Source organism: Terrapene carolina, unplaced genomic scaffold (assembly GCF_002925995.2).
Source record: "Terrapene carolina triunguis isolate 2854851 unplaced genomic scaffold, T_m_triunguis-2.0 Scaffold211, whole genome shotgun sequence".
In the NCBI taxonomy this organism is placed as follows: domain Eukaryota; kingdom Metazoa; phylum Chordata; order Testudines; family Emydidae; genus Terrapene; species Terrapene triunguis.
In genome coordinates this window covers 25,594,223-25,617,642 of record NW_020664562.1, presented here as the reverse complement: position 1 = coordinate 25,617,642, position 23,420 = coordinate 25,594,223, and the positions used below count along the sequence as shown (strand labels likewise).

The 23,420-nt window shown below is 40.3% G+C and overlaps 1 protein-coding gene across 1 annotated transcript in view; it reads right to left on the bottom strand.

Annotated features, from left to right (window-relative positions):
• The window catches only part of LOC112109893, a 181,327-nt gene that overhangs the window by 152,222 nt on the left and 5,685 nt on the right, over nt 1-23,420 (bottom strand). The window contains exon 2 of the mRNA XM_024204622.2: nt 2,638-2,759. Within this exon, the coding sequence (XP_024060390.1) occupies nt 2,638-2,759 (122 nt within the window). The remainder of the gene's footprint in view (nt 1-2,637; nt 2,760-23,420) is intronic.

Genomic DNA, 23,420 nt, shown 5'->3' with positions numbered 1-23,420 from the left:
ATTAAAAATCAACTCCCCCGATTCTTAAAAAGGGAGAAATATTCAAAATTATTTGCAATCTAAAGACGTCATTCTTTCTCACAATCAAAACAATCTGCAGAAACGACTCCTAGTCTATTGCTAAAGCTTGGCTGAAACAATCTCTCAGAATGTGGAAGGGAATGTATCCCCCTCAGTTAACTTTTGTGCTGCTGCCACTTTCCATTTTGGCAACCAAAGGAATGTTGTGGGCACCACATAAAGGCATCTATGGCAGCCTGTGGGTTAAAGTAGACATTTCTTATCTTTGACAGATGGTTAATTCATAGTCATTACTGCTAAATTCAATTGCTTAATAATTTAGATATGACAAACATGTGTGTAGTAATGTTTGCCAGGGCACCCTTCTAGGAATCCCAGGATGCAATAACCCCCTCAATGCTTTCACCATACATCCCCATGCTGAGTATGACAGATTGAAACAAATGCAGGCTTTCTGGATATTTTAACTCCCTAGCACCACTCTAGGTGGTTACATTAAAGCGTGGTTCTAGGGAGTTATGTGTTCTGAAAAACACGAGGAGTCCGGTGGCACCTTAAAGACTAACAGATTTATTTAGGCATAAGCTTCCGTCGGTAAAAAAAAACCACTTCTTCAGATGCAGATTTTTTCTTCAGATGGTTTTTTACCCATGAAAGCTTATGCCCAAATAAATCTGTTAGTCTTTAAGGTGCCACCGCACTCCTCGTTGTTTTTGTGGATACAGACTAACACGGCTACCCTCTGGTACTGGGTGGTTCTGAGTTATTTTTGCAAGGGGTGCCTGAACTGGCTTGACTAAAAATAGCAATTTAGTCAGTAAACTTAATAAAAAGACCAAATTTACACAATGGTCTCAACTTATCTTCCAGTTTTACAGCTGCACATATTAGCATTTAAGCAATCTTATTACCTAACTTGCAGACATAGAGCCTAATCCCAAAAAGTGCTGAGCATCAGCAGCTGCCATTGAAGTGATGCTCAGCACCTCTCAAGACCAGCCCATAATCAGGGAGGCAGATGTATTAGCATTTGCACCAACAACTAATTGCACTTGTAATTTTCAGCCTGCAATTAATTGTAGTTGCAAAGATGGAGCCAATTATATTGGCAGCCTTTTAAGTATCAGGCTCTTGATGTTAAAAGAAATAACAGGCTATTCCGTGCCCACCCCCCACACCAAACCCAGTCCATTTTATTTTATTTTTATTTATTTTATTTGAGGGGAACAGAACACAAATATCTGGCAAGTATTTCTTTAACAGTTCATTTTTCTCTGCATTACCTTCCTTCAACTAATACAGGCAACAGAACATCCCTCTTCCCCACTTTGGCACCAGAAAGCACCTTACAACAGGAGACCTGATCCAAAGCCCAATGAAGTCTAAAGACTCTCATTGACTTCAAAGGGCTTGGGTCAGACCCAAAGTCAACGTACTAACATTCTAGCACAAAATACCAAGCCAAAACACTGGCTGAAATCCATGTAATTTATATGTTGTTGCTAGAGCTGTGCAAAACGTTCACACAACTCCAAAAGTCTGAAAACTGCTTGCTCTTTTGTTTCATTACAAATGAGAAACAGAGTCCAGGTTTGCAAAACATTTTGCCAAGGTTCACTAATTTATTGTGCTGACTTAGGCTAATTTATGGGCTTTGTATCAAAATATGCAAAATGTGTGGCTTTGACCACAAAAACCAGGTATAACACAATAGCTTTGGGTCTCCTTTCAAGATCTTAAGTTTATACGTTTCCTGTACTTTTTTCCCCTCTATTTAACCCACACTTTGTCACTTTATGCCTCTCGGCGCAAAGCCCTGATATGTAACACTTTTAGAATGTAAGCTTTTTGAGACAGAGGTCTTGCCTTTGCTTTTTGGTTTGGTGCCTAGTTATACGCTATTGTCACGATAGAAAACAATTATACTAATAAAATAAGATAATGATAAAGAACAATTATAATAAATGGGAAAAGTCACATGATGTTTTCCAATGTGGCTACTAGTCCTGCTCACAATTCTGGCAAGCCAGGAAGCCCTAAGTAAATATATGAAACCTAAACCTTACCTATTAGTTCGCAATTGTTTCAACCATGGGGAAAACTGAACCCAAACCCTTAATATGTTACGGGCTTGTGAACACATGAACCAGTTCTGACACAAAACATTCACCAGATCTACTTCAAATTAAACAGTTGTGGAAACCCCTCCAAGTCAGCATCTCGCTCTTATTGTGTAGTTCACAACATACAAAATCATAATGGCTTCAAACTGTTGCCACTTAGGATCTGATCTTATAAGATGCTGTGAAGAATTGAACACCCTCAACTCCTACTGAAATTAATGGGAATTGAGGTACCCAGCACCTTATAGGATTTTCTCAGTATCTTGTGGGATTGGGTCCTTGGTCAGTAAGTGCTCTGACATCTGGAGGTTTTAAAATGACACCTCCTTTTCTCACCCTCAATTGAGGTTGTAACCATATGTTTGTAAAAGGTTTATAGAATACAAATAAAACCAATGGACGCTCGTCATAACAGTACACCAACATATGGTAGATTGTCTTTCGCGCTGCACAGTACAAGATGGAAGAGAATATTCTGCATTAGTTCCCTCACCTTTTGTATCCAGGTTAGCACACACTTCTGGTGAGCAATCAGGTTTTTGCAGTCACAGAAGTGCAGCAGAGCGTCACAACCCATCTCGTCTCCTTCTCGACAGATAAAGCATTCTTTTGACTCTAATTAAAAAGATTAATAAAGTAAGAGAACACATCAGGTTTGCATCAATCATAGCCCATGTGGTTCTTATTATTGCAATTAAAAGTTATCTCCTCAAAATTGTTGGATGAAAGTGCCATTGTCTACAATTGAAAACACATTGAAGGGAGTTTTCCAACTTATTCTATTTTAAACAGTCAAATTTAAGGAACATTGTGGAGATAATGTGTTCAAAAGGGTCCTTAAAGGCAATCTGTCAGGAAAAATACATTTCTGTCCCATGAAACTCCCTTATAAAGAATGTGCATTGTGCATCTTAGTGCTTTTTGTTTTAAAAAAGAATGAACATTCTGGGCCTACTTTTCGAAGGTGCATCAAACGCAGCCTCTGATATTGAAGGGGTAATTTAGAGTTCAGTCCTGTAACGTGCTGAAGCCTTAAACTTGCACTGACATCACTGGGAGTTGAGTATCCAACACTTCTTAGGAGTGCTCAGCCCTTACCGTGATCAAGCCTTTACTGTGCTTAAGTTTTTGCACCCAACCAGTCAAATCTTTAGCTGGTGCAAATTGGCTCTGTTGATGTCAGCAGAGTGTGCTCATTTACATCAGCAGAGAAGTTGATCCTCAGTTTTTCACATCCAAGCTTTTGCACCCACAAAAACTTGGATTTGTGCATGCCTACTGCATTTGCAAGCATAAATTAACTATTTTTTGCACATGCAAAATCTTAGGTGTATAAACCTGTGCAATCCAAATGCACACAAAATTGCACCTGCCGTTTTAATTTAATTTTGGAAGTCTGGCTCTTTATGACTTTCTTCGAAGTATGTGACAGTTTCAAATTCTGCTGCAAAGCATAGTTTTAATGACAGGATGATTAAATAAAGTATGCTAATATACGCTGATGGCTTTTTAAAGCTTTCTTTGTTCAAGCCAGCTTTTTTGTTTTTTAAACTGCAGCTCTTCTATTTGGCAATGGATGCAACGGCGTCATGAAATTCTCCTAAAAAATATCCAAAATGCAAGTATACTTCCATACTCAGGCACTAGCTTCTGAAGTAGGTTTGCTTGATGGTATTTAAATAAAGATTTTGAACACTGGGAAAGCGATCTCTTTTCCAGAAACAAAAGGGAACAAAACAATTCTTAATATGTAATGTATCACAAAGAAAAACTCCAGTGGATATCACACAGGAAATACCTGGATTTTTGTGAAATGGGTGATAAAAGTCCCCTGCCACCTCTATCTGCACTGAAAGCTGCTCATCATTTTGCCTTTTCTGGTTTCTGAAAAACAACTGTCCCTCACATCCCCCGTTGTTGCTCCATGGGCAGTGGGGCAAAGGATTTATGTGACCAAATGAAGATAATCAATGTCAATCTACTCAAAAACCTTTTAGAAAAGTGCAACAGACATTATATTGTACTACAGTGCTGGCATCTGAGGGCCACAATTTTTGCTCAGATGTAAGCACCCAACTCTCACTGGCTTCCAAAATGTACACATTTGAGGGCAATTTGGCATTTAAAGAACAATCATTTGTGAAAAAAAGAAACATGAGAGAAGTGCAGAATAAGCACCTATACTTACATGCAATAGGGAATGCATGGGGAAACTCAGACACAGTTAGCAAGCGGAACTTTCCTTGCAATGGCCACAATGAATATATGTGGTTTGCTCTAAAGCTTGTCTCTTTCACTAACTGAAGTTGTTCCGATAAATGATATTACCCACACACCTTGTCTCCACAATGAATAGATGTTTATCAAAGAAAATGTAGTGAAAAGTGAAGTCATGACACCTGATATCTGATAAAAAGCCTGTTTATGTCTAATACAGAGGATCAATTGTTCAAGAACAGTTAAATGTGACCCATTTAATGCTGCAAGGTGTCCAACATCTATAGTACCGTGCTAAGTAAGTGCTGGTCATGCAAATTAAAGCTGCCTGGGAATATACAGTACTTTTGACTTGCACTTACAATTTTCTAAGTTCTCAAAAACTTTTAGAGATGAGGAGATATGTTACATTCTCACTGGAGCTAGTTCCTTCCCCTTTCTACATTGCCTGCCGCCCTTTGGAAAAGCATCTCCTCTCTGATCTTCCTGAATATTTGTGAGCTATATATCCATATCCAGGAAGGAAAAAACTAACTCTGTATTTATCCCTGGGTGTGAATTTAAACAAGAGTAGGAATGGGCAACCCAATTAAGAGAAAAATTCCTAAGGGGCCTAAGACTTGGCCATTGATCCCGACGAAGAAAGGGGGAGTAAGAATTCCTTTTACACTCTGTGCAGGCCACCCGGACCCTTTTCTAGTCCTAAGTATTAGTATAGAACAACTATGGAATAGGCTTTCAAGAATTTATAGGTGATTTTAATTAGCTGTAAGTTAAAGTCTAGAGAGAGTCAAAGTTAATGTAATTTACCCCCTTAGTGTGCATTTTATTCAAATTTAAATACCTTCTAGATTCATATCTATTCATCAACATGCTCATACACCCCCCAACTTGAATAAGGCACACAGAGTCCAAATTACACATCACCCCTGAAGTTGGCACCCAGTACCTAATGAAAGTTTAACAAGTTAGGTGAGGATTATGGTCTAAAATGCAATGACTAAAAATATATATACAAAAAATTAAGAGAAGTTATGCTGGTTTAGTTAGCATACCATGTACCTGTGTCTGAATACAGATGCACACAAGGGCAGACAATGACCAGTTTTTTATAATTGTACAGATTTCAAAGAAGAGGGATATTGCTATATAAAGCAAGTCTCCCTAGCCTCCATTCTCCAAACAGCTCTCCAAAGATTAAACTATGCCTATCGCTGTTTTTAGCCAGAGCAGCAATAATTAAACAGGCCATGGTCAGGGGCCCCAAAGCAAACATCACTGGGTTCTGGATGTGCTCCATGCTTTCTTCATGCAATCTTGCAAGATGTCTAAAGCCTGAGATTCAGTCCAGACTGGATCTGCAATGACCCATTAGAAACAATAGGGGGAATGTTCAGATTGGATGATGCATGCTACTTAGCTTTTATTCACTGGAACTGAGGCACAATACAATCTGAAGCTTCTACTGGTTTCCCTTAGGCATTCAGACACTACAAGCAACACAGGAAGCTATATGAATAAATGATAAATAAATTTCCTAATGTCATGGCTACTAGAAGAAGTATGCATTATGGAATTAACGTGGTGACATGTTTGGATATTATCGCCACACACTCCATACTAAAAAGTCCCTCATCTTTTCTTGACTTCCCACTATTTCCCTCCTTCTTCCTAAGAGCCAGTCTGAAAATCTGGCCCTTCATGGATTAAAAAATATATATATTACATCCAAACCACTAGCTACACATGGTAAGTGAACAGCTGTAGATGGGTTATATAGCTTCCAACCCAGAATGCCATTATGTATTTTGAAACTGTAGTGGGGTGTATATGCAGTATGTTTAGTGACACTGTCTCACATTCTGGACCATCCACACACTTTATTTGTCAAATGGAGACATATACCAAATAAAAGATTCATTTGAATTAGGGTAGATTTTTCCAATATTACCATGGAATATAAAAAGAAAATTGCTAGAAACCATTTGGTCACAGATCAGTGTTGCCATTATTTGTGCAGCTGGAAAAATGGATGTTTCTATTCTTCCTATGCTTACCAAAGATCTAGCCAGCATATAACAGAAAAGCACATGCACACTTACTGCCACATCTCACCAAGTTTGAATCCCCACCCTCCACAGCAAGAGGGTAATTGGAAGGAAATTGTTGCAACACACTTTCCAATGTCTTGCCTGTCAGAAAAAACGACCTCAACTGTTTATGCCAAATCATTGGCACAGCCAATAAGGCAATGGAGTTCAACTAGACACTGGAACTGCTAACACAATATGTTCTTGCCTAAGAATAATTTCATTAGTTACCAAGTGAAAAAGGAAGGTGTTTCAAGACATTTAGTATATAATTTTATCCATGTGTGTATATTATTTATTAAGCACCTGGATTACACCTGTCACACAAGACAAATAAAGGGCTCCCACTAATAATGTATTCCATGTATTACACACACATACACAACAGTATTTGTTAAGCATGGCTATTGCACTGTACAAGACAATCCCTGCTAATAACATTCTCTGTATGTTTGGGTACATATACAGAACAAGACAAATACAGTTACAATCTAAGAAACAGGCAAAAAATTAGACAAACATACACTGGGAGATGCAGAGGATAGCAATAACTTAGAACATTAGTTATTATTAGTATTAATAGTTATGGAGTGGGAATAAAGTTGATGGGAGTTAGTTAGAGCTTTTGAGCCACACAGAAGTGGGTTTCTCATAAATATCATAAAAACTAGATTGCAGCAGCACTGAAGGGGTATTGCTTCCAAAGTGCTGTCAAGGTTTTATAGCCACGTCACTCCTAATGGGCCGGATCCTCAGCTCATGAAAATCAGCAGCGTTCTATTTACTTTAATTGTGCAGCACTGATTTACACCAGCTGAGAATATGGCCCAATGACTCTAATGGGACTCATGTGGCTAAAGCCTTCACAGAACAATTTAATGATATATAAAACGAACTGACATGCCAAGAAATTCAGTATTAAGGCTGCTATTCCATCCATATTTTACCCCATGGTGCATAAGCGCATTGCTGTAGTGGTCTTGATATCATACAACCTGAACACTGAAATAAAGTCAAGTCCTTACTCAGGAAAACCTCCCATTGACACCAGGGAGACCCCTACTGATTTCAAAAAGTGTTTGTATGAATAGGAATGTAGGACAGGGCCTAGTAATCGGCCTGATACCATAATTTATTGACTTTTGCCAATTTAAATCGGATCCCAGATTATAGTTCTCAACCTGCAATGGCTCCGGTTTGGGTCATGGGCTGTGTCTGAAATTAGATGAGGATCTAAACTGCAAAGTTTGGATCTGGATGCAAATTTCCCTAAATGTGATGATGTTGATGGTAAATAGGAGACTAGGGAATTTACATCACTTCAAAATCCTTTTTAAGTATCTAAACCTATAGGGCCAGATCCTTAGCTAGCATAAATTGATGTAGCTCCTCTGACATCAGTGGAGTTACACAGATTTACACCAGTTGAGGATCTGGCCTATTATGGTCTACAGTCTCCACTGAATAATTTAACAATTCTAATACTAATAAGGTGAGGTATTAGCGTCCAACTGAAATCACATTAAAGGCGGTGGAAAGGCTGTCATTGAACTGGGCCCCAAAGGTAAGAAAATTACTAGTATGTGTACGGAGGGAAAAATTTGGGTCTCGAATGCTCTTTTTCATAATGGAAAATCACCTTGTGATGGGGTGGACTAGGCCCAAAGGTCTCCTGCTGGAGTCCTCAGGGTTCTGTCACATCCATCCCAGGAAAGGAGTGATGGAGAGGTCCTCCAAGTGGCCTAGATTGGTTGCAAGGAAGCACCCAATCAGAGGGGCTGCTGGAACGGCCAATCGGGGGCCAGGAGGACCATATACAAGGAGCTGCAGAACAGAGCAGCAGTTAGTTTCTGCTTGGAGCTGGAGAAAAAAGGACTGTGTACCTGTCTGGAAGAGAAGCAGGGCCACAGACAGCTCAGTGTGGGCAGAGATTGGGGGAGCGAGAGGCTCCTAGCTGGCTGCTAGGACTGAACCAAAACCAATTTGCTAGCAGGGACCAGGGGAGCAATGAAGAAGCTCCTGGCTGGCTGCTGAGACTGAGTAGGGACTGAGTCCAGGGAGGGCCACAGGAAAATAGCGTCTTCAGGAAGGAAGCCCTGGGGATACGGTGCCATACCAGGGCTAGGACTACTTAAAGACTGAGCCCAGGGAGGGCTATAGACACCACGAGAGGGGTACTGAGATGGGCCCGGGTGGATGGTATACCCCGGAAGGGGTATGTTCTGGTTCACATGCAGATAGTGTGTGTGACTTGGCAGGAGGGCTGAGTTGCTGGGGGGGAGGGGGGGGAACTGCCTGAGAACCTCTGAAAGAGATCACCAGAACTGAAAGGATACAGACACATCCAACCAGAGTGGCTGCTTGCAAAAGGTGGGTGCCAACTCCAATTGCATACCTTTAATACTATTGTTACTTTGCTCTTTGTATTTAAATTCCTTTTGTGCTCAGTGAAATTCAGACACAGATGAGAACTGTACCTTTATCTTTACTTTGTGGCATCTCTATTTCAATATTCCAAACCCAGCTACCATATATCCCACTAGCCCCCTGCTGTGCATCTGTTCTTCAAACCTTAAGTACCTGTCCTCCCAAGCTATACACTGAGCCAAAATGAGTTTTGTGCATGTAAATTCTATTATCTGCATGAACAAAAAACAGAATCTAATGCCTGCACATGCAGATGACCATGCTCAAAAACAGTCTATATGTCTGTGTGCAAAATTGTTCATGCACAGACAGAAGCTCTATAAAGGGTCCTTTGTCCCTCAAAGTTAAGGCTGGGGAGAAGAAGTTCCCAGGGCTTGGAGTAGGTACAATTTTCTTGTAGGTTTGATTTCTAGACAACTTTAATTTCCGAACAAACCTGCGGCGGTTGGGTCACTCTTGCATTTGGATCCTTCAGGAGTCCCTTGGCCTTAGTTAAAACAGGAGCATATTTGCAGTCTGAACAGTAGAATGTACAGAAAGAGAAACCCCACCTTACTAGTATAGAATATCCACAGTATCTGAAAGACAATGGCAGCATATCACGTCATAGAGGCTTGCAAGAAAATTTACCACTTATCCACCCAAAATGACCTTCCAAGGGCCATTAATGTACCTCAAAATGCCAACACGGATTTAGAAAAATAGAGCCTTAGTGTGTACATAGGTAAGGTAAGATTTTTTTCTTTTAAAACACAACATTTTAATCTTAATCCAGCCAAAAAAATAGGTAAAATGAGGTAACAGAATTTTTGTCTTTTACAAAGCCAGAAACATTCTTGCAGGGCTGAGAACTTCTTATATACCAAGTTTCAGCCTGAGGTTGAATTGACAGCCATTAAAAACCTCTCATGAAGAGGGTTTAAAATGGAAGCACTTATGTACCTTTCATTAGAAAAGCATGACTGGGTATCCTGGATATTTTATATATATATATATTATGCTCTTTCACATGTATAACTAAGAACTGAATTTAGATCAGTATCTGCGTGTGTACATATTTTATACGCACACATACTATATTGACTCCTCTATCACATATTGCATGAATCAATCCCTTAACAATTTATGATTTATGCAGCTTGCCAGTAGAGAAGTAGGCCATGCCAGCCTTGAAAGCACTTTAGCTTGGTTGTTTTTAGTCATGAAGGACATGTTGTCCTGTAATTATTCTGTCATTTCTTAAAAGGTGAAATCCTTAACAGGTTCGTGCTTTATGTGTTGCTATGTGTATGTGTGAGTTTCTGTCTGAACACGTCTTACAGAGTTGGAATCATCATTCCAAGTTACTTTACAAGGAACTACATAGAACTGGACAGCTCAAGATGTGTTAAATATCCTTGGAGTTTACGTGGATTATTTTGGGGGAAGCTGGGGCGGAGCAGCATAGGGCAGAGTCAAGGAAATCATTAATACATTCCAATTACAGGCCTGATTCACAAAATACACAACTGCATAAAAGTGTCACTTTCTGTTTTGATCCTGTCAGTAATGTAATGTAATGTGTTTCCCTGTACCATTTAACAGGGGCAGTATCCGCAAAATGTGCAACTTTAAACAATTATGCAAATTTTAAAGTAATGCATTGAGAGAGAAACTAAAAGGAGATTCTGGCATTAATCAGTGATTCCAGGCTCTGCTTGCAACAGTTCAGTAAAATATGGGCTAACCTTAGTGCTAGTGGCTGAGAGGCAAAGCTTTTCTTCTGCCTCAAATTAACTGGAGTTTTAGCTTATTCAAGAAAAATGTAAATGCTATGGGAATACAAAGCTCCTTTTTCTGTACAAAAATCTGCCATCCATTTTAAAGGACTAGCGCTGTGAAACATCACAGGATATTTCTTAGATAAGTCAGAATGAATATTTAGTGAGTTTTAACATCAACTCCTAGAATGATATACAAATCACATGAATTATGGAAGTATTATAAGAGATACTTTTTACAAGTCCTGCTGTGCCCAAGTATTGCCTGTATATCAGATAAGTGTATGAAGCTAATACCCACATCACCATACAGTAGTACATTGGGTAACTAGTTTGGATAAAAGCAGAATAGCACAATTTGGATCAAAACTAAAACAGGACAAAACTTGAACCTTTGGTATTTTAAAAAAGTGTAGTAAATTTTTTTAAATAAAGATGGGTCAGAAAGAAAATGTGGGATCAGAGCACTCCAAATTTTAGGAAAGACCAGACATTGATCACAACTTTGTGGCTCAGGTCCCTTTCTATTGGTTAAAAATATTTTGTGTAACAACTCGCTTTTTTACTGGTAAGCGGGGAAGGAAGCACAACTACTTAGTACAAGCAGAGTTATGCTCATCATGAATTGATCAAAAATTCCACCCACCCACCTCAATGGGGGTGCAGAGCATGGACCATCTGGAGTCTAAACTAGGCATGGGAATCCGGCCTTGCAGATGCTGAAGGTCTAGCTAATTGCCTGCTTGGGGGACAAAGACATTTTTTCTGCCATACAGTCAATTGGCAGAGGCCTGGGAAGACTTTTCACCTTCTTTGCAGCACATTTGAGCCACAGTAGGTTAAGCAGAAATGTGCTTAATACCTAAGTTACTTGGTTGCGATGTTAATTTGTCACAACTTGCAGCCAGTTTCCAGTGCAGTTAAAAAGATAAAATGAAGGGCTTGTTGAGGCAAAAGGCCAGTGATTTTGCTGATGGGCTCATGGGAAAGACTGAGCTCTTGTGGCCCTCGCAGTGTGAGGTCCCCACACTTCTGCATCCTCTGTTTCCCTTGTAGAAAGCATGGAAGGGTAGGACTCTTGAGTGAGCTGGGTTGAGCCACCCAGAGTTACGGATGATATGGTAGGAGCCCTATAAACCCCACATTGGAACCACCTAATGCCTGGTACAGGAGAGTATGGGTGATGGGCGCGTAGTACCTGTTCCCTGAGTTTAAGTTTACTAAAAGTTGTGGCCTGTTACATGAATGGATTTTATGCATGTCAGTCCTCATTTTGCCGCCATGTTCAGATCAATGAGGAAATGCTGCATTTCTCACAAGAAAGCCTGATCCTGAAGATTTCTAGCCCATTCTCCAGACTAACAGGGTTGAGATAAGCATCCAAAAGTTTGGATATTATCAGAACTGACCTCTGAATCTTTTGAGGTTTCCCAGCCTCTGGCTTCAATACATAAGCACAAGGAGCACTTAACCAGACAGTGTCAGCTGTTCACTTTGAATTTCCCAGCTTTAGTTGGTTTAGGTCAGACCCTCAATGTCACTTAAACAATGTTTTGGTGTTATATTTTAATTTTAAAAGGATTATCAGGAAAATCTACCCTTTCTGTTAATTCTCTTTGAAAATTGGTAAGAGTTTTAGAAGGCTCTGCTAATATCCTCACCAAGACTGATAAAATACCTACAATAAAATATGTAATACAGATGAAATTTAAAAAAAAAATTGGTGGACATAGGAAAAAATAAAGATTTTCAATCTGAAACTACAACTGCAATGGTAAATTACTTTGAATGCAGTGCAACGTGATGAAATACCATATGTTATGGTGAAATTTTCTGTGTGTCAGTCCGTTCTATGTAGTTTATTGATAAGACCGCCATTTCTTTTTCTTTTTATGGGGCTAACAATTACATACCATTGATAATTTTGACTGCTAATAGCTGTTTACAACACTTGCAACAACAACAAAAATCAAAAAACATAAAAAAAAATCCTATTGTCTTATACAAACTTGTGCAGTAAGTAGTATTCTACCCAAGAAAGACTGCATAGATCAATCAATAAAATGACACTTCTTCAGCTACTCCTTAGTAACATATGCATGGCATTAGTAAGCTAGGGCAGCAAGTCATTTTGCTAATATTACATGTGGAAGTCACTGTGGAAACAAGGTTGAGATGGGATATCACAAATGCATCACTTCATACTCATGGATCTTCAAAGATAAAAATCTGGCAAAGCTCTAGAAACAAAACAGGAGGTAAGACAGCTCTCATCTGCTGCTGCTCTTAATGCTCTTAAAGTATGTCGGATAATTACGTAACACAGTTAGTCCAAACTGGGTGTGAGGTTTTGTTTTAAGCCCTGGTATGGAATGTGCTGTTGTGTGTGTCTCTAATTTACTATGCTATTCTGAGAATTAAAGCAAGGGTTTCTGCACCAGATAACATACCTAACTGCACAAAGTGACCAGCTACATTCCAGTAGAACCCCTTTGAAAGCTATGTCAAAATCTCTGCAGTCTCGGGGAGGAAAGTAACTCATTCCCTTTGCATTAGTCACCCAGCCAGAGATTAATCCTAACGAGCTTTTTTTCTACAGGCTTGGCTGGCACACCCAGGATTTGCATTACATACCTGTGATTTCTCAACATTTAGCCCAAAGTGTGTACATTTAAAGACAGACTGCTATCTTTCCAGAAACTATTAACTACAACTTTACCGTAATAAGTTACTGAGTTAAAAAATGAGGCCAGCCAAGGGGTGCTTTCCGGGGTTTGGTAAGAAGCTGACACACAACTAAGTAGGCTAAAAACGCGTGCGCACACATACAAACACACAGGAAACTGGTATGTGTCAAAGAAAGGGCAGCATGCTGAAAAAATGGATAGTACTCTTTTTTCCTTATTTCGTCTTCCTTCCATTATCTTCCCTGTTACTGATTTCAGGCAAGCACTGGCATCCATTTGATGTCACTAGATTGTTTGCAGACCCTATGACAGAATTTCTAGCTTCCTCCCAGCTGCATCCTGCCCTATCAATATGCAAACAGCCTTCTGTCTACCTCCACCCACCTCCATGAGCAAAGACTGAGTGTCAGTGTCATTCATACAGAAACCAACCCTACAACTTTAATTACTGTAATTGTTTTTATTTGCTTTGCCAAAGAGACTTAATCCCAAATTATAGGTGCCTGTGCAATTTTTATTAAATAATCATGCTAAATTCTAATGGACTGATATTCACTATAACCTCAAACCACCATAACTAAAATCTCCCCTCTTCAAAACAGTTCTACTTCAGTTGGCCCACCTCATCAGAAAAAGCCAGGGAAATAAATAGGCCATGCATTGCGCCCATAAGGGCAACAAGTCTGGACTCTCCTGATCCCAGAGGCCGGAGAGTCATTTCCGGATTCAAGGACTGTTCTCTGATTATACCCTATCACAAATATTCCTGCTGCATATGCATCTAGATCAGGGGTTGGCAACGTTTGGCATGCGGCTCGCCAGGGTAAGCACCCTGGCGGGCCGGGCCAGTTTATTTACCTGCTGACGCGGCAGGTTCGGCCGATCGCGGCCCCCACTGGCCGCGGTTCGCCGTTCCGGGCCAATGGGGGTGGCGGGAAGCGGCACGGGCGAGCGATGTGCTGGCCGCGGCTTCCCGCCACCCCCATTGGCCCGGGACGGTGAACCGCGGCCAGTGGGGGCCGCGATCGGCCGAACCTGCTGCATCAGCAGGTAAATAAACTGGCCCGGCCCGCCAGGGTGCTTACCCTGGCGAGCCACGTGCCAAACGTTGCCAACCCCTGATCTAGATTCTTACATAGTGCCTGTCACTATAGTGTCTGAGTGCCTTCCACAAGTAAAAGGGCTAACATTAATATGTCTCACCCTTCTCTGCTAACAAGAAGTAGGCTTGGTTTTAGGTTTTGGCAGACATCTAAGTATGAAAGTGAGGGTGCTTCTACAGGAAAGCATGGCTGAAAAGATGGGTTTTACATTTAGCTCTGTAGGAGGACCTTTGCTGAGGACTTTTACCTGATAATGACCTGTTACAAGCCCTATCCCAGTTAAATTGGTAGCTTGCTGCACCTCAGCTGATTTCAATTGTTGTGAAATTACATATGGAGAGGCAGTCAGGAACAAAGCCACTTACGGTGTAAGGTTAAAAACAACACTTTACAGGGCGGGAGGGATAGCTCAGTGGTTTGAGCATTGGCTTGCTAAACCCAGGGTTGAGAGTTCAATCCTTGAGGAGGCCATTTAAGGATCTGGGGCAAAAATCTGTCTGGGGATTGGTCCTGCTTTGAGCAACAGGTTGGACTGGATGACCTCCTGAGGTCCCTTCCAACCCTGATATTCTATGATTCCCCTATGAACAAAATGGAAGCCAATACCAGATCACAGTGTAATGTGCTCAATGCAGGACACAACGTGAATGCAGGCAGCCCTGTTGCACACTAGCTGATATTCATGAGTAATCTTAGGGTGTAGCCCAGTAATGAATGTAAAATGAGCACATGACGACACAATATACAGCACACCCCGATTAACAATAAGTAAAAGTAAAGTAGCAGGCTTTTGTTTCATTGTGACAGATCACTGCTGTCACTCCCTAAAGGATTGATCTTACAGTCTATATAGAGTTCTGTCTTCCTTAACCATGCGTAAGGTACTTATCTTGGTATACAAGTGCCCTCATCCGTTCTCCCTGAATGTGGGAGTGGGCCATGAGTTACTCACCATGGTAGGAACATAGAGGACAAATTCTCCCATGGGTAAGGCCAGCACCTGGGAACCAGGCTGCTGCACCATTGGGGCAGGGTTGCCAGTTTTGGTTGGATTTATTCCTGGAGGAATTATCACATGACAATCTTTAGTTAAAGATTAATCTTTAATTTCTGGAGTCTCCAGGACAATCCTGGAGGGCTGGTAACCCCAGGGGGCAGGGAGGAGAGATGGTCCTAGGTTATGATACCAGTGGTGGAGAGCACGTGTAAGAAGCACAAAGGTTGAACAGCAGCCCACTTTCCCTGCCTACACAAGCTAAGGGAGAAACAGACTATTTCCCTAAGAGTCAAATTACACCAGCAGCAGCTTCATGGCTTCATCACTGGAGCAAGGGGTAAGAGCAGTCCAGCCAGGGCCACAGCCTGCTCTCAAACCCCACCAAGGGCACGGACACCAGCAGAGAGCATGAAATCCCGGGAAGCACCTCTGCCTCCTACTTTTACAGCCTCTGGGCACATACGGCATGGCTGGAAACTGACACTGACTGTTTACTGCTGGCCACCTATGACCATCTCCCTATGGGGGAGGGCTAAGAAGACACCACCAGTTCCACATGAAGCCAGTCAGAGTCCCCTTTCTGCCACTTCCTGTGGACAAGCTTGGACTGAGACACATTGGCAGCTGTCTCTGTTCTTGCAGGCCTCACTTTAAAACAAAAAAACCCACCACCACAACTTTTCTGCTATACCATTTAGCAATGGGTGAGACTGCAAATGTGTATCTGTGCAGTAATAAAGCAGTTATAAATGTGGAAGAAACTATGAGGGTATAAGGAAGTAGCATGTTTTCACCAATGACATTTTGCTAGGATCCTATGTTTAGCATGCACAGATAGCTAAAACAAAAAAATTGTAAGCATCAGTAATAAATTTAAGACCAACTGGGATCAAGATAAGCATAGTAACATATGATATACATAAGTCTGGAACGGGGGTGCAGTATGAGAGGCGGTTATTGGGGTGTGGGTATAAGTATATAGAGTACATCAAAAATGCCAGTTAGATCTAGCCACCTAAATTATGTCCTTTCATATCCAGATGCCAGTAATAAAACAAGAAACAAATCTTTAGGATACCTTCTACCTTTTAAATCTATTTTCTTCCAAATCAAGTTTACGTTGCTGTACATACATACATGTCTGTAGGACTATAAAAAAAATTATAGTGGTGACCACTGGTGCCATTTTAGGGCTCCGTTCTCCCCAACAGAAGAATAACCTACAAAGGGGAAGAAGAAACTTGCCAAGTTTCTTAAGAATTCTTCCATTTGCGGCAGTGTTTGAAAGACAAAGATCTAACCCCCAGGACTTGCAGATATCATGGGACCCACAAGAATCTCAGTATGTACCAGAGATACAGGGCCATCTACATGGAGGGCCTCTGCACTGGCTCCAATAGCTCTTATCTTTTTTCCAAATACCTACATTGGAGCCACACTGCAAGCAACTCATCCACCTCAGCTACCTGTGGGACCTGCTAAAAGAGGTGCTCCATATTACCAAGTGACAAGGTAGAGTGGGTTAACTTCCAGGGTTTTTACCAATAGATTTGGGAGGTAGAATCCAGAGGAGCCCAGCCCCTGTCCTGCATCTTCCAACTGCAGAGAGAGAGAGAGAAAATCCTGTAGATCCACCACTGAGATGCTGCTGCAGTGTTGGTTGGAACTGAAGATTGTATCGCCAAAGGCATGTCCTCATTCTGAAGACCCCAGGGGAATATGATGCCAATAGGGGGTCCAAGGTTTCCATATAATGAAATAAAATACTGTATTTTATTTCACTACAACAATGCAGGAGATGCACAATCACTGGAAAACTGATAAGTATATTTTATTCATGTTAAGGTTACTCAATTATCTTCTAATGCCTTGGATCAACACTTGGATCACTTTCTATATAGAATCATTCCTTAGTGCCTTCCCTCTATCACTTTGAACAGACTTCTTTTGGCAGGTGGGTTTTTAGGATCTTTCCCAACTTATTACAAAGGACACATCAGATGCCCTCATTACTCCTCTCTTCTCCCTTTCTCCTTAATAAAAAAAAAAAAAAAATAAAAAAAGAGGCTGAAAAAGAAAAAACAGCCCAGCCGTCAGAAAAACTGCACTGGAAGTGCCAGTCAGGTCTAAACCACTGAAGAAAGAAAAAAGCAGGAGCAGTACATTTTGAAGTCTATCTGCCCAAATGCCATTTTTATCTCATTTCACGGGCAGCTGAGCTGTTTTGATCTTCCAATGTATTTTTTTAATAGAAACTGAGAGTATTAAACACTCTGGAACCACTCTTCCCTCTCTTTAAGTGAATTTATTGTTGAATTGGCCACCCTGCAGAATGAATCCTCTGTTATCCCTGGAACAGGTACAGTACGTGCTGCCTCTGGGTAAGCTTCCCCAAACTGTCCCAGAAATGTGCCTAAAATCCTAAGAGTGACAATTTCTTGTGGAGAGAGGATGGTTCGGTTTCTGTCAGTTCAGTAGGAATTGGACTGACACTACCAACTCATTTAATATAGGCCATCAAACCAAACAGCCATCAGATGGGGGGAAAATAAACTTTGGTTACTAACAAAAATGGGCTGAATTTGGTATAATGACTTTTTTTTAAAAAAACACCAGTCTTGAGTTGTCGAGTTCCCCTGATTTAATTTTAACAGAAAATGAAAGTTCAAAATGGCCCATTTGCTAGAGAAGCAGTATTAAGAGGAGCAGCCACTGGAACACAAGTAACAGGACTAGACTTCAAAGCAGCACCAGCTATGAAAGCAAGAAATGACCCTTACAGGTTTTTGGCAGCTTCTTTAGGCAAAAACCTATAGCATCTGAAACGGTTAAAAATTGCACCAAAATAAGTTTCAGTCCCCCTCCCCCATTTTCCTTTTCCTGCCTGCTTTTCATAACAAGATTAGTTTAATACAGACCAAACTTTCATTTAAAAACATTTTAAAATTGACAATGTTCACTTTATAATCACAATAAAATGATTTTGGGTACACACAACTGGCCTTAAATCATGCTCCTACAGCGGGTGAGCGCTTTGTCTCCAGACTTGTGCTTAATGAACACATGGAGGCATGCTCTAGTGGCCAATAATGCACACCCTGTAGTATCTTATTGCTTAAAAAGCAAGTAATGCAGCAGCATACAAAGTTACATATATTGGCATTGTAAAAGGGTTGAATATGAGCTGATAATAGATATTGGTGACAGTCATGGTAGAGTGGATAAATCACTACATAAATCATTCATAGTACAATACAGTTACAGTAATAATACTGTACATATGGTAAGGGGCCCAACTGGGGAAAAACATTCTTCCGCACCCAGCTTAGACATTTAAGAGCTCTGTTTTAAATACTTTCTCTTTCAGTTATTAAAACAGCAAAATGCATAAGGGTACTAACTTTCAACCTTTAGAAACCTGCCTCTGACTAAAGATTTCTTTTTTTGGCCCCCTTCTCCCCTCCTGCCTGGAATATACTGGTTTCAACATAAGTCAACATGGTAAAACAGGTGCGGCTGTGATAGAGAAACACTTCGGAACAAAAAGAAAAGTCTCCAGGAGTGGAGAAAGGTTCTGGTGGCAGCGGAGGCAGGAGGGGGGAAAAGGCTGAGCCTTTTCTCTGTTGCCTCCCCACCGACAGAGCCTTTCCTTGCCGCAGTGAAAGGCTCTGGCAGCGGGGAGCAGTGAAGCCTTTCCCTACTTGTCTCCCCTCTATCAGAGCCTTTCACTGATATGTGTAGCTACACTCCACAGTGTGGACACAGTATGTTTTTCATTCTGGCATGTAGCTACACATCACTTTTGGCAGCGTTAAGTGTGTGTATAATGTAGACATAACCTTAAAGGTGCAGCTCAGAGTTTCACCCAAGTGAATACATAGAGGCAACTAAAATAAGCTGCCATTTTTTTCAAATGTGATCAGTACCCAATAGCTCTAACTCAGGAATTCACCACTTGTGAATAAAGCTGGTTGAAATTTTCTGAACAATTTTTTGTTGCTGTTCAAAAGTACCTTATTTTAAAAACACAAAAAATATTTTTCATAAAAAATTGTCAGTGTTATCAAAATGGTTATGATCTTCCATTTTGATAAATGTCTCGGTAACATTTTTAATTAAAAAATTCCCCGGAGATCATTTCAGATCTTCTTTTTGTTTTCAAAAATCTTGGGTCCATTTTGAACACTTCAGCATGAAAACAAATTTGAAATTTCAAAGTTTTTCATGAAAATGTCTATTTTTCAACCAGCTCTACTCATTGTGAGTAAAGCAACTACCCCAAACTCATTCCAATAATGTCTTTATATCACAACACACTTTCATGTATTTCTTGTATCTTTTGTAAAAGGTTCTGCAAATATAAACCAAGTTAACATGCATAAAATACCTTTAAAATGTTAGATCCAGTCCATGTTCATGACATTTATAATATTTACTTTGACATGATGCATTTATAAATTTAAATATTAAACTATAAAGAAAATAACTGTCCATACATAATTAACTTTAAAAATGCCTGATTCAAGTTTTTCTGCAGACTTCCCTCAATGATTCTGTCTACACTACAATGCAAGAAACCTGAACTTAATTCTCTGATTAATCTGACTTCTCAGAGGAAGATGGCACCATAAGATATGTGCTGAGGCTGTGGGAGAAGGGAGCATGTGGTCCAAGGATCGCTGTGGAACAAACTAGAAACTGTTGGTAAGCTGTGTAGCAAGTCGCAACCAGTTTTTTGGGCCCAACTAAGGTTGGTGCAACATGATACTGAGGAAGGAGAAGGAGGATTGCTAAGGACCATTAACAAAAGTGATTCACTTCATAACATATTTTCATAAATGGGTGGATTTTTTTTTAAGTCCAAAAGATAACATGATCCAACTCAGGAGGATTCCATTTTTTAAAGAGTAATTGTCCACCTAGGACTTTAGAGCTGCACTCTCAGAACATCATGGTGATAACCAGAATACAACTCAAAGCCTTCTGCTCCAAAAAGTGCAGACCTCATCCACGTAAGCAAAGAGAGAATCTTCTTTAGCTAATATCTGTATAGAGTGTATACAGTTGAGCTCTACTGATTCTGCAGAGAGGGCAATGCTCCATATAATCAGTCTATTAATTACTAAAACATTCTGAAGTGTTTTCATCAATATGGAAACACAAATAAATGGAAAAAGCAGAGCTATTTGCAAATCCAATGAAGTACAGAAATCTTCCTTGGATTGAGAGACAAGAGGAATAGAACAATCACTCTAAATAAATGGAAAGAATTATATATGATTTAATATTTCTCTACATACTGGGTTCATTTATGAGTGTGTTCACTTCTCAGGGCCTGTCTCGGAAAATAAAGAAAGCCTTCCTGCCTCCCTCCCCCACTCCCCAAAAAAAAGAGAAAAGGTTTCTCCTTGACAGAAATACTGTTCAGAGTGATTGATTTAAAAGTGCTGAACTCATATTCAGAGTCTGAAATCCAGGAACCACCAGCTGGGCTGGGATTCAAAATTACAAGGATGGAGTGAGTTTTTGAGTTGTGATGCATTAAGCACTGGAGGCAATTGCTTTTCTCACCTATCCCACAAGGGAAGGAGGAAGGGAAACATTTAAGAATTAAGAAAAGAAATCTTAGGACTATTGAGTTACTGCATCTCGTACTGCTAGAGGCAGAATCACGGTTTGCATTAGAAGAGAACTTCACTGAAGAATTTAAATAAATCTTTCTTTAACAGTGAGTCATTCGAAAAAGGAGTGGGGGAAGACACAATAAATAAGATAAAGCTGTGTGTATTAATCAGTTCAAAAAGGCTATGTTCAAGTGACTGAAGTTCACTCATCATAGTAGGGTCCAAAAGAGGTCCCTGTTGCAGCTGAATATCAGCATTTCCACTGAGTTGAGGGAGGGATATTGTGGAGCAGGCACTCAGGGAGACTCTCTACATACTGTATGTTATCAAGGTCACCTTCTTTTAATATCGTAAGTGAATGGATTTTTTTAAATCCAGTTTACTTATGGCTACTTACATAAGAATGGCCGTACTTAGTCAGACCAAAGGTCCATCCAGCCCAGTATCCTGTCTTCCGACAGTGGCCAATGCCAGGTGCCCCAGAGGGAGTAAACCTAACAGGTAATGATCAAGTGATCTCTCTCCTGCCGTCCATCACCACCCTCTGACAAACAGAGGCTAGGGACACCATTCGTTACCCGTCCTGGCTAATAGCCATTAATGGACTTAACCTCCATGAACTTATCCAGTTCTCTTTTAAACTGTTATAGTCCTAGCCTTCTCCTCAGGCAAGGAGTTCCACAAGTTGACTGTGCGCTGTGTGAAGAACTTCCTTTTATTTGTTTTAAACCTGCTGCCCATTAATTTCATTTGGTGGCCCCTAGTTCTTATATTATGGGAACAAATAAATAACTTTTTCTTATTCACTTTCTCCACATCACTCATGATTTTATATACCTCTATCATATCCCCCCTTAGTCTCCTCTTTTCCAAGCTGAAAAGTCCTAGCCTCTTTAATCTCTCCTCATATGGGACCCGTTCCAAACCCCTAATCATTTTAATTGACCTTCTCTGAACCTTTTCTAATGCCAGTATATCTTTTTTGAGATGAGGAGACAACATCTGTACACAGTATTCAAGATGTGGGTGTACCATGGATTTGTATAAGGGCAATAAGATATTCTCCGTCTTTTTCTCTATCCCCTTTTTAATGATTCTTATCATCCTGTTTGCTTTTTTGACTGCAGCTGAACACTGCGTGGATGTCTTTTTCCTGATTAGTTGTAGCTAAATTAACCCCCATCATATTCTATGTATAGTTGGGGTTATTTTTCCCAATGTGCATTACTTTACATTTATCCACATTAAATTTCATTTGCCATTTTGTTGCCCAATCACTTAGTTTTGTGAGATCTTTTTGAAGTTCTTCACAGTCTGCCTTGGTCTTAACTATCTTGAGCAGTTTAGTATCATCTGCAAACTTTGCCACCTCTCTGTTTACCCCTTTCTCCAGATCATTTATGAATAAGTTGAATAGGATTGGTCCTAGGACTGACCCTTGGAGAACACCACTAGTTACCCCTCTCCATTCTGAAAATTTATCATTTATTCCTACCCTTTGTTCCCTATATTTTAACCAGTTCTCAATCCATGAAAAGATCTTCCCTCTTATCCCATGACAACTTAATTTATGTAAGAGCCTTTGGTGAGGGACCTTGTCAGTCTTTCTGGAAATCTAAGTACACTGTCTCCACTGGATCCCCCTTGTCCACATGTTTGTTGACCCCTTCAAAGAACTCTAATAGATTAGTAAGTCACGATTTCCCTTTACAGAAACCATGTTGACTTTTGCCCAACAATTTATGTTCTTCTATGTGTCTGACAATTTTATTCTTTACAATTGTTTCAACTAATTTGCCCGGTACTAACGTTAGACTTACCAGTCTGTAATTGCTGGGATCACCTCTAGAGCCCTTTTTAAATATTGGCGTTACTTTAGCTATCTTCCAGTCATTGGGTATAGAAGCCGATTTAAAGGACAGGTTACAAACCATAATTATTAGTACTTCCGCAATTTCACATTTGAGGTCTTTCAGAACTCTTGGGTGAATGCCATCTGGTCCCGGTGACTTGTTACTGTTAAATTTATCAATTAATTCCAAAACCTCCTCTATTGACACCTCAATCTGTGACAATTCCTCAGATTTGTCACTTACAAAAGCCGGCTCAGGTTTGGGAATCTCCCTAACATCCTCAGCCGTGAAGACTGAAGCAAAGAATTCGTTTAGTTTCTCCGCAATGACTTTATCGTCTTTAAGTGCTCCTTTTGTATCTCGATCGTCCAGGGGCCCCACTGGTTGTTAAGCAGCCTTCCTGCTCCTGATGTACTTAAAAAACATTTTGTTATTACCTTTTGAGTTTTTGGCTAGCTGTTCTTCAAACTCCTTTTTGGCTTTTCTTATTACATTTTTACACTTAATTTGGCAGTGTT